General features: G+C 35.2%; 1 protein-coding gene across 2 annotated transcripts in view; it reads left to right on the forward strand.

Annotated features, from left to right (window-relative positions):
* ACER3 (alkaline ceramidase 3) overlaps positions 1–12,683 on the forward strand; it is an 85,929-nt gene that overhangs the window by 49,007 nt on the left and 24,239 nt on the right. For both annotated transcript variants that reach the window (XM_037523008.1, XM_037523009.2), the window contains exons 3-5: positions 3,921–3,973; positions 9,395–9,447; positions 11,518–11,599. In XM_037523008.1, coding sequence (XP_037378905.1) covers positions 3,921–3,973; positions 9,395–9,447; positions 11,518–11,599 — 188 coding nt within the window. The remainder of the gene's footprint in view (positions 1–3,920; positions 3,974–9,394; positions 9,448–11,517; positions 11,600–12,683) is intronic.

The following is a 12,683-nucleotide window of genomic DNA, read 5'->3' on the forward strand; positions in this document are numbered from 1 at the left end:
ATAAAGTACCACACCTGGCACCAGAATTACAGATGCAAACTTTAGAAAATACTTTATATGCTCCCAAAGCCACCTCTCTTCTTCTTTCATAATCTCCCTAACCCTCCTGCATGAAGTGATTATACCTGTACCTTTTACTTACACCCTGTATCTGTATCCCTATACCTGTACCCTATCCCTCTCTCTCTCCCTCTCCACACCTTTCTCAAACTCTATGTAAAGTCTCCCTTTGTGTGTTCTCCCTCACTGTCTCTGCCTGTAAATCTAGTTCTATCTCAGATGATACTGTCAGGCAAGCCCACATTCCACCCACATAGTTTTTACCTCTTCAGATGTCATTTCCCTTGTTACATTTTCTCAACTCAGGGTCATTTCTCACCACCTTCTTTTGTACATAACACATACTTTAATGAATCAGTGAGAGGAAAGGAAAGAAATTGGCCATTCAGCAAATACTTAATAAGTTTTGTATTTGCTTGACCTTGTGCTGGTTCTGGAGATTTTTTTTTTTTAAGATTTATTTATTTATGCATACAAGAGCTGGGGTACAGGCCAGAGATGAATTTAACCTGCTCTTTGGTTTTTGATGTTCAACAAAATTATTGACAGGCCTTTAAAATATAGGTACCATTGTACTGACTGAGTCAGGAGTTTCTGGAGTAGGAATCTAGTACTAGTACTTACAGAGTCCTCTAGGCAAAATAGTGCTCATCAAAGACTGATAATTACTATCTTAGGCAAACATTTCTTAGATGCTTTGTATGGTTGACTTTAGATAAAGCAGAGGAAGATTTGATTTAGGAGACATTAAACAAGGATATGAACTAGTCACTTAAGTATTAAGAGGTGAAGGATCATGATGTATCCAATTTACTCATAAATGGTTCCCAAAATAATTATATATTACTTATTTTTTAAAAAGATTATTTATTTGTTTATGCATACAGGAACTGTGATACAGGCCAGAGGTGTGGGGTGGGTGAGAGGATTCACCAGAGACAGAGTAGGGAGCAGAACAGGCAGACTGACTGCTGAGGGGAGCAGCGGGTGAGACAGAAGTCTGCTGCCCATGTGGGTTGCTCCCTGGCAGAGGATCGAACTCATGCTGCAGTAGCTGCAGATAGCTTCATAGGTTGCATCTTAACCCCTGTGCCACCAGGGAGGCCCTATATTACTTATTTATAATCTTAACATATAATACTATAATTTATATGACAATATGTAAAAATTGGTGAGTCTGAGTAGAACATATACAGGAGTTAGCAACACTCAACATTTCTGAAATTTGAAATTTTGTCAAGAGAAAAAAGTCAAAAGGAATGGAAAGCAAAAAAATAATTGGAGCTAGAAGTTGCATGAGATTTAAATAAACAGAGACATAGATTAGAGCTGGTAGGGTTGAATAATAGAGGAAATTCCAAACTGAAAAAAACAGGGTAAGCACAGGATAAGCAATAGCAGAGCAGCCTAGAAGTTTGTGGTGTGAAATAAGAGACCTGAAGAAGTCAGTGTGATGAGTTACAAGTTGTGGTAAAAGAAATGAATGGAACTTGAATATGGCATTCCATCAATGCCTTTCAAAGAGTTTAGACTATCAAATTAATCTAACAGCTACTGAGTAGGATGCTCACACTCTAGGGAATGAGAAAAAATGATCTGTTGGATTTCAGAAAGAAAGCTTTGTACCTTCTATTTTGTATGTATGTTATTTCTTTTGCTCATTTTTCTAAATTCCTGTGTTTTAAAATGTATGTGTTTTAAAATATATGAAGTGTCTTAACATAGTATTATGTATACAATTTATAAATGTGTGTGTGGGGGGGGAATGGTTGCTAAGAATCCTTTTTGCTCTCAAAATTGGGAGACTATTCCTTTTAGACATTTTCCTACCTTGTAATCAGAACAATATTTTTTTAATGCAAAAGCAATCATGTTAATTCCTGTGTAGGGAAAGGGGGAATGTATAGTTTGCCAACAGCCTTACTTTGTCTTAAGATAAAGTCCAAATACAAGTCAGATTTGAATATTACCTCAGTCAACTTCCTACAAATCAAACCAGTCTCCTTGCTGGCTCCCTAATCCAACGCTGATCACAGTCTAAGCCAGATCCTTTCAGTTCTTTGAATATACTGCTTTGCCTTACTCTAGATGGTCCTGCTACATAGAATGATCTCATTTTAAAACAAAATTTATTTTACTTGGTTAGATCCAATTTATTCCTTAGGGTCTATATACATGTTACTTCCCCAGAATCTCCAGGAGAGATAATAATCAAATCCTTTTGCATAGACTCCCATAGCTCTGAAAAGGTCCCTTCCATATTTTTCATGTTTTGCTTACACTTCTGAAGAGAAAGACTACATCACCTCTTTATTTAGTGAAATGCTTGAAACTTCGTTAAGTGCTCAGGAAATATCCATTATTGTGGGGAATGGGGTTGTGGGGTAACAGCAATTACGTTCATTGCTAGTGGGATGCATAATTTTAGAAGACAGTTTGGTGATTTCTTACAGAACTTTCACCATATAATGTAACAGTCATGCTCTGTGGTATTTACCCAAAAGAATTAAAAACTTCTATCTACACAAAAACTTTCACACAGATGTTTATAGCAACTTTATTCATAATGCCATAACTTGGAAGCAACCATACTGTCCTTTAGGTGAATAGATAGACTTAAGTATATACAGAAAATGGAATATTATTCAGCGCTAAAAAGAAAGGTGTTATCAAGCAATGAAAAGACATGGAGGAATCTTAGATCTGCATTACTAAGTGAAATAAATCAGTCATATTAAAAGGCCACATACTGCATGATTTCAACTATGAGGCATTCTGGAAAAGATAAAACTGAAAACAGTAAAAAGATAAATGGTTGTCAGGGCATGGGGGGAGGGAAAGATAAATAGGTAAAGCACAGAGGATTTTTAAAGCAGTGAACTTATTCTGTATGATACTATAATGGTAGATGTTATTATAAAGTGAACTATAACATAAACTGTGGACTTAGGGTAATAATGATGTGTCAATGTAGATTCATTAATTGTAACAGATGTATACCATTATGGTAGGGGAAGCTATGCGTGGTGGGGTCAGGCATTTTATGGAAAATCTCTTTACCTTCTGCTCAGTTGTGCTGTGAACCAAAAATTCTAAATAGTCATTTTTGATCATAAAAGACTACTATGAACATCTGTATGCCAGCAAATCAGACAACCTAGAAGAAATGGAAAAATTCCTTGAATTGTACAATATCCCAAGACTGAATCATAACAAAACAGAAAATCTGAACATATCAATCATAAGAAATTGAAACAGTAATCAAAATCCTCCCCAAAACCATAAGCCCAGGACCAGATGTCTACCACGCATTAAACGATCTAATACCCTTCCTTTTCAAAATCTTCCAAAAGATCAAAAAAGAGTGAGTTCTTTTTATCTCCTTTTATGAGGCCAGCATAATACTGATAACAAAACCAGACCACACAAAAAAAGAATGTTGGCCAATAGCTGTGATGAACACTGGTGCAAGAATCCTTGACAAAATATTAGCAAACCAAATGTAATAGTACATTTAAAAGATCATACACTGTGATCAAGTGGATTTGTTTCAGAGATGCAAGGATGGTTTAACATACACAAATTCATTAAATCAACAAAATGAAAGATAAAAAAATCATGATCATCTCAGTAGATACATAGGTAGTAGAGGGAATGTGCGAGAATTTACACTGTATTTTTTTATATCAGAATTTCATCAGTTATAGAGCTTACTCAGAGTCTACTGTGTCCTGCCACAAGATGTTATAAACTTTGTTCTTCTTAAAACTCAGTGCTTTGAAATGTTTTTTTTTTTTTTCTCAGGTCACTCTGGTTACCCACAAAGAATTTTTTGCTAATTCTGTTTGTTTTCATTTCAGTGGTAGGATTGGGATCCTGGTGCTTCCACATGACTCTGAAATATGAAATGCAGGTGAGTAATGACAAAATTAACTAAATGCTTGTATCTCTTAATCCAGAGACTCATCATATTTGAGAAAAGTACACATTACTAGAGGCTGGTATTGAGAGGGAAACTGAAGGGGAAAAAGATTTGATTTGTAATCGCTGGAATTTTTACGTTAGGCCAAAGAATCCAAGTCAACTAAGTGAAGTAAAAAGCCAAGCAAATAAGTTGCTCATAGAGAAAACAAGTGAGAGCTGTATAGTTTTCTCACCACCTTTGTGCAAGCATCAACAGTTTTAGAGCAGGATTAAAGAATAGAGTCCAACAGAGACATCTTTAAAAGATATAATTACTTCACCAAAATAATTAATTCTTTTTCTTCGATGCCTCTCCTAATATCCATTTGAATGGTCTAATCCCTCTACCTAATGAGGTTTTAGAGCTATATAAGAAATTTTATTTACTACCCTTCCTCTAAGGGCTCAATCTTTTGATTTGTTTCCCATCCCTAATCTAGAAACTTCTAGAATGGAATTGTCTAGGAGAATATGAGATACATATAAATTTAAATTTTTCTAGTTAATGTATTTTAAAGAGTCAGGGGGGCGTGCAATTGCATGGGGAATATAACCAAAATGAAAATGCATACATTATGCAAAAATGAAAAATTATGTAAGAATTATATAAAATAAGATATTAATTTAAAAAAAGAAGAAGATGCTCTTAGGCATAATTTTATTGACACAAGTTAATAAAGGGTAAGACTAATTTTTGAACAAATATTCAAAGGCTGATGTAACATCAAAAATCTTGTAATCAAGTACAAATAATGTGGATTCTAATTTTTACAATAAACCAAGATGCTTTTTTGCAAAAAAAAGGAAATTGGTGAAATTAATTTTAATAACATTAACTATATTTAATTTTAAAATTATTTAATTATTTAACCTAGTATAGCCAAAGTATTACTTCAACATGTACTCAGTATGAAAATTTACTCATGAAATGTTTTGTGTTCCTGAAATCAGATGTATATTTCACACTTCCAGGATATCTCACTTTAGATTTATTGCAAATGCATGTAAGGCACCTAGACAGTTCTACCCTGCATGGATCCATTTATACAACAGTCTATGAGTATTGATTATAGTTATATCTAAGTATAAGAATTGTATAAGAATTCTTAGAATTGATTCTAATATTCAACACATTTATAGTAGGTGTCATGTGTGCTGCGCATGCTGTGCTGAACTCGGAGAGTCCACAAAGGGGTAGGACATGGGCCTGACCTAATGGCGCCTAGAGTACACTATTCCTCACACTTTCTGGCTGGGAAAACAGACATACACAATAGTAAATATAAAAGTTAATTTTTTTAAAAGTACAGATAATCTGTAGCAATACAGTGAGACCAGGAAGTTTCTATAAAAGTTAAAGACATTTGAACAGAACCTCAAAGAATTGAAACGTTTTAGGTAGTAAAAGGATGAAATGACATCAGACCTGCCTTATGACATGAACAGAAGCAGGGAGTCTGTGAAATGTGTGGCATATCTTATAGCATTGATAAAGCTACAAGTTTGGTAGAAGAAATTGTGAGAAATGACAGGAATAATATTTAACCCATTTTAACAACCAGATAGCAATGGTGTCAACAATCAGAATGGCCATACTAGTCAGCAACAGCTACATAGTCACCCAGAAAATAAGACTCTGCATTTTATCATACTAAAAAAATACTTAGTATTTGTCCAGCTCAATCAATAGTGCCGTCACATGTACTGTCTTGGGTAGTTACTACAAATTCCAGAACTGGAACTGAAAGGAGGTATTTGACTTGACAAAAATCACTAACAGTTTATCAGTGGTAACTCTAAATCAGTTTTCCTGATTACAAATCCTGAACTCCTACTCCTATATCAAGCTCCCTTATCTTTTGATGGTATGGGAGAAACCTGACCTTTATGGGGAACATGTCGGTAATATTAACAGAAATTTTAAAAATGGGAAGCGCCTAGGCTAGACATTAGAGCCTGACTGTGGAGAGGAGGACTTGTGCTTGGGAGGGTGACCCAGTGTGGAGTCTTAGCATGTTGGGGAGGGTAGCCCCATGTCGGGGGAGGGCACTCCAGTCACACTGGAGCTGGGTGGGATGAGGATGTCCACATGGGAGGATAGTCCAATGTAATTCAGCACGAGGAGGGTGCTCACACAGCAGGGAATCCAGCAGAGGTGTCAGAGCCCCGGGGATGTTTGTGCATAGGGAGAGCTCAGCGCAAAAGAGGAGGGTGTCCACGCAAGTAGGGAGGTAGTTTGGCACATGATTGGAATCTGAGTGGGGTCAGGAGTGCCCTCATGCAGTGGAGACAGCTGTGCTGGGATTCAGTGCCCTGAAACGGTAGGGAGGGCTTCCACATGACAGGAAGGCCCGGTGTGGGATAGGGGAGCATGAGCAGGCCGAAGAGACCATTCAGCAGCCTGCCACGGGGTTTTGGAGCCTGAGTGGCGTGAGGAGGCTGTCTTAGGAGGAGAGGTGGCAGTGATAGAATGTTGGTTAATTAGATAAATATTTTAAAATAGTGGAAGTCTATTTGTCTCAGAGAACAGAGTTGCAAATATGCAAAAGATAAAAATTGGAATGAATCCTGCTGATGAATTGAAATTGAAAGTATGTGTACCTACTTTTCTCTCAAATCTTTGCATGTCTAATTTTTTTAATGCCTCAGTACAAATATTGCCTATTCAGGTATGTCTTCCTTGATCATTTTATTTAAAGCAACCCCTTTCACAAATTCTTTAGCTTTACTTAATGAAGTGCTCGTCATTGCACTTATTGCTACTGGAAATTACCTTATTTACAGTTTCTTCCAACTAGAATATAAACTTGGTGTGAGCAGAGATCTCACTTCTCTTAAATACCTCTGTATCTTGAGCATGCATGGCATGCACACAATAGATGTATAAATGAAAGGGAGGGAGGGAGGAAAGGAGGACGGGCATTTAACCACACGAATGAATGATTAAATGTGCTGGAATAGTAAATTGTAGTTATCCAGGGACTGTGAGATAACCAGTAATTACATCTTTCTCTCTGCCATTCTACATTTTCCAAATTTTCTGCAGTAAACATAAGATATTTTATAATAAAATTCATGTTTACATTTGTTTTAAAGAAAAGTCACTTTAAAAGACTGCCAGGGTGCTTTGGAGAAATAGTTATACTAATAAGCCAATCAGAATACCCTTCATCCTAATGCATACTACCATATGTTCATAGGGGTACTGAGATTTAGGAGGCAGATTATTGTGTTTTCCAAAGATATTCATACCAATATATCTCACCCCACATGCTTTTCTTACAATATAACATTGACTGTCCTGAAGAGGTAGGATATTTTTTTTTTGCCAAAGCTGAGTCAAAAGGCAGTATAGATCTGCCTAGTCCTCCTGGGATGCTTACCTTGAAATCAGCACCATGTTCAGAACCTCACCTGAAATCCCATACTCTAGTCAGCATCAACTCGCAAAAATTTGAACAAGTGGATCATTAGATGACTTCAGCCCCCACCACTGATCTATCTCAGCTGATACTGAATGAACTATCCTTGCCCAGCCCTGCTCAAAATGCATATTTGTAAGTAAACTAAATATTGTTATTTTAGGCTGCTAACTTTTGGGGTGATTTGCTATACAGTTATAGATAACTAGAAGAATTTACAAAGCATTTTGTCAAGTTCTGACATTCCTCCAACAGCTGTTTTCTAACTAAGATTTGGATAAATTTTTAATTCTCAAGGATCATTCCTGCTGTCCATTGTCTTACTCCTACAGCATTAACCCTGGAATCTAGTGCATGTATGTCCCATATGTGAAAAAAACAACTGGGTGAATGTGCTAAGACAAGACTTGTTTACCTAACTAGGCAGAAAAGGTACCTGACCCATTCTCCTAATGATTGAGAAGGAAAGGCTCATCAGTGCATAAGGGCTTGTTTAAACAGCTTCTCCATCTCTTCTCCATCTCTAGACTGGTCTTTATATAAAATGATGGTGAATATTCCTTGCAGGCTCCCTGTCTTGTCTCCTCTCAGGATAAATGTAGCCCAGCTATGGTAGGCCCTCATTTGTTATGCACAGTCATTGGAGCTAAGAGCTGAATCCCTCTGGTGGTCAATGAACCATCCATCAGTCTAAACTTATTGTGGCTGTAGAGAAATTAGAGGCCTAGTATTTTTACACCTGTCTAAACTGAGTACTACTAGCAAATACTAACAGTCCTCTCTTAAGAGTGATTTCAAGTTTGGAGTATAATTTCTTCAGATTTATTATTCCTAGTTGGCTATTTGAGTTCTAATTCTGTCCCACTTTGTTGTGAAAATTAAATGAGATAATGAATGTAAAACATTTAATTATAAGATCTTGCACAAATGCTTCTATTTTCATTATTCTGATAGTTTATCAGAAAATATCACTTTGCATAAGCTCTCTTCCTTCTTCCTAGAATGCTTTTCTCTACTACCCCATTTCATTTCTTGCTAATACCTTCTTTTTTGTTGGAAACTTGACTCTATATTTACTGACATGTTTTTCATTTCTTCTACCTTACTTAACCATGAATTCCTTGAGGACAGTGACTGTGTCTTATTTTCATTGTATCCTCTACTACTAACACATTTCCTAGCACATGGTAGATATAATATTAAAGAACTAAGTGCATTGGGTGCTGTGCTGGCAGGAGAAATATGGGGATTTACCTGAGGGGAGAAATCAAATACTGTCCAAAAATTAATAATGATGTAAGAAAATAAATATAAAAAATTTTAAAGTAATAAAATTAAATTTAAATTTTAAAAAAAGATTAAGTGCATGTGTAGGTAATAAATTCTATATGGTTGGTTTACAGATTAGAAATAACCCACCTATAACACTTAGCCTAGTATCTAGCTTGTAGTTTAATATATAATACCTGTAATTACTATTATTGCTGATAATACTATTTTTCAGAGATAAAGGGTAGTTAGATTAAATGACTTTTGGGCCATTAGTATCTCATCTAATGTATATTAGTGAACATTTTATACATCTTAAGTGGTATGGGAAGAGGGAGAATTGTGAACGAATACTGATAGAACCCACTGACCTTTAAATGGTGGACATCATTCTTTCTTGGAGGTGCAGTCTCATAGTTCGTGATAGCAAATGATCCGAGCTGCCTAGTGAGTGAGGCATCATACTTAGGTGTATATACTAGGACAGACAGGTAGATGGATGAGCTTGTTTGTTTAGAAACAGTAAACTAAATACACACCTCAGTAAATTACATAATGATAAATATCAGTAAAAGATATTAGATGAGTTGACCATCTTAATCATTCTGATGTTTTATTTTGATTTGCATAAAAATTACATCTCTACAATATTCACATCGTGATATCTTTGTTTCTTCTAGCTATTGGATGAACTCCCAATGATATATAGCTGTTGTATATTTGTCTACTGCATGTAAGTACTTATATTTAAAATTTGGTTGCTTGATAATTTTAAATTTGTATTTGCTCATAGATTGTTAATAGTGTAGAAAATTATAAGACTTGCAATATCAATGTAGAGTATAATTTCTGTGAAGATATAATAATGTTGCTTATTAACTTTTGTGGTCTCATAATCCCACAAATAATTTAGGTAGAATTTTATTTGGTTTCACTTACATAATTTGCCTTTTCTTGGCTTATGACTGTATACAAATTTGTATAAATATTTTATATATTATGCCATAAAAAGAATATTTACCTTTGTACCTGTAATTCTGTTAGACAGCATGCCAAATGGTCTCTAATTCTCATAGCTATACAAGATAAATCAATATTGTTTCCATTTTATTTATATTTTTCCATTTTTATATGATGAATTAAAGCTCAGAGATTTTTAGTAGCTTGTCTAAGGATGTAAGCATAAGCTTAGGAGAGATGTCTAAACTCATGTAGGTAGTAAGAATTGGAAATTGTGTGTTACTTGATGACATTTGAGTTAACACTGGGCCTCATAGATGATAGTGGTACAACAAGCTATATGCCGTATGGTCTAGGTGTATAGTAGGCTACCATTTAGGTTTGTGTAACTACACTCTGTGACGTTCCCATAATGACTAAATTGCCTAATGACACATTTCTCAAAAGGTAGCCCTATTACTAAGAAACAACTGTACAAGCTTAGTATCCTTATCTTCTAAATAATACCTTCTGTTCCCTAGCACTGATACTTAAATCTTACTCTTTTTAATATGATCTCGTTGCTAGCTCAACAATATCTTTTAAAGAGATGCAAAAATCTAAGCATTTTGAAAACTGTATTATTGAAAGAAGTTCATCTGAAATTTTTTCCGTAAAAGGCCATATAATTATTATTTTCATCTTTGTGGGCCTTTGGTCTCTGTTGCAATTCTTCAGCTCTGCTACTGTATGTTGGAAGTAGTCACAGATAATATGTAAACAAATGGGTGTGACTGTGTTCCAGTAAAATTTTATTTGCAAAAATAGGCTTGGATTGAGAAATTGGCCCTTGGATTATAGTTTGCTGATATCTAGAAGAATGCTTTCAGATGAGCTTTTTTTGAATAAGTTGTCAAGTCACAGAACTCAATATAAAAACATTCTGGGTCAACCACCTTTCTTTTCAGATAAAGAAATAGGAGTTGGGCCTAGTGCCCACAGCCAATTAATTAGCTAACTGAGAGAACTGTCTTATTGTTTGCACCAAAGCATAGGCTCAAAGGTTGAACACTTACTGATGGTGAAATATTTGTGCATATTTCCTTATTAACTGAATATTTCTTATGTGTCAGATACTATTCTAACAATTAGGTGTGTGAGAAAAAAAAGATTTTATATCAGCTCACAAGGAATTCACAACGTGGTTGGGGAGACATTAAGTAAAGAGAAAGTTACAATTGTGTACTTTAGGAATCATTCAAGATATAGAAACCTACTCAAGCCAGCTCTATTTAAGAGAGTGATTTATTATAAGGATGTTAGGAAATTATATGAAAACCAACAGTAGGAAGTTCAGTAGAACTGGAAGGGCAGCTCCCTCCCTCTCTCTTTTCCCTATTCCTTCTACTCCACATAGCTTCAAGTCTTTGTTTCTGCTTAATTTTTGCCTCTTTGCACATCACTTCTTTGTTCATTCCTCTACTTGTTCATTCAATGTAGCTGTCTAAATATCAGTTTCAAACCTGGAGTCCATATGGTTTTATACTTTGACTCCCTCTACATATTTGATTCAGTCTCTGGCTCCCAGACTCCAGATTTTCGTGAGACAGACTCTTGTTGACTCATTTTAATTCAGGTGCCTACTAGTGATTCCCTCCAACCTCCCTTGCCTCTTTGAGTTTATAGGCAATTTGGGTTCTCTAAGATGAGAATATGGGTAGAAGAAATAATGGGTATCACAAGACCCAGACATATGTATACAAGTGATAAAGACAGCATTCTGTTTGCTTTCCTAAGTACATATTCTAAAACAAGTTTCTTGTTCTCTCTCTCTCTCTTTCTCTCTCTCTCTTTTTTTTTTAAGGTTTGAATGTTTCAAGATCAAGAACTCAGTAAACTACCATCTGCTTTTTACCTTAGTTCTATTCAGTTTAATAGTAACCACAGTAAGTTGTATTTTGTTTCTAACAAATTAAGCCTTAACATATGTTAAGTGGTAAGGAGTGAACTAGCCATTTATTGGGTTTGGCACATTTTGCTTCCAGCATTTGCTTCCTGCTGTTCAAACTGAAATGCTTCTGCACATGACTCACAAATGTTACCCCTTTGTGCCTACTCAGGTGTTATTTCTCAACAAGAAGTTGAAACAGTGTTGCTTTTTTTTAAACCTGTTTTTATTTTTTTAATGGGGGAAAACAAAAGGTGAATATTTACTAGCAGTGGGGAAAAACTTAAATTTTTTTCAAGCATGAACATATTACTTCATTGTTAAAAAAAGAACGTGAAAGAGAGAGAAAGAGATTGGCTCTGCTTCATTAGGCTTATGTGGCTACTTTAATGGTTAACCTTTTTCTAATAAGTTGCGATAACTGGTCACTTCTGATTCCACCCTAGTGCTTTTTTTCTTTAAAGTGAATAAATTACATGTTTTGTTAAGAGACTATTCATTTCAACAGACTTTTACTACAAACCTACCATAACTGGCAGTAAAAAATGCAAAGATAACTAAGGGGTAGTTGCTATGCTTAGGAGTGCGTACAACTAGGGAAGTCACGCTTGTAAGCAAAGAATTGCATTAAAAGATGATTATTGCATTAATTGAGGTAAAAATATATATATATATATATATATATATATATATATATATATATATATATATATGGCAGTGAGGTAAAGGAGGATGAATAAAGATTGCTTGACTGAGTTTTAAGGAATGTCCCAGAGGGGAGGCACTTGAGTTACAACCGATTATTCAGAGTTTTGTTGGCACCCTATGAAAGAGTGTAGTGAGTCATTTCTAAATAAAGTATTACATTGTTGATAGTAAGAGAACTTTGGAATAGCATAGTGGACTGTCATTTTAAAGCACTTAATTGTGTGCCAAATACTATACTGAGAACTTTACTCATTGAATCATCACTGTCATAGAATTGGGAGGGTTTTCACTAAATCATCCCTGCTAGTAGAATTGGGAGAAATTTAATATGCTAAAACATATGTTAAGTGGTAAGGAGTGAATTAGACAAATGT

This window comes from Talpa occidentalis, unplaced genomic scaffold (genome assembly GCF_014898055.3).
Source record: "Talpa occidentalis isolate TD23 unplaced genomic scaffold, MPIMG_talOcc4v2.1 talOcc4.3, whole genome shotgun sequence".
Taxonomy (NCBI): domain Eukaryota; kingdom Metazoa; phylum Chordata; class Mammalia; order Eulipotyphla; family Talpidae; genus Talpa; species Talpa occidentalis.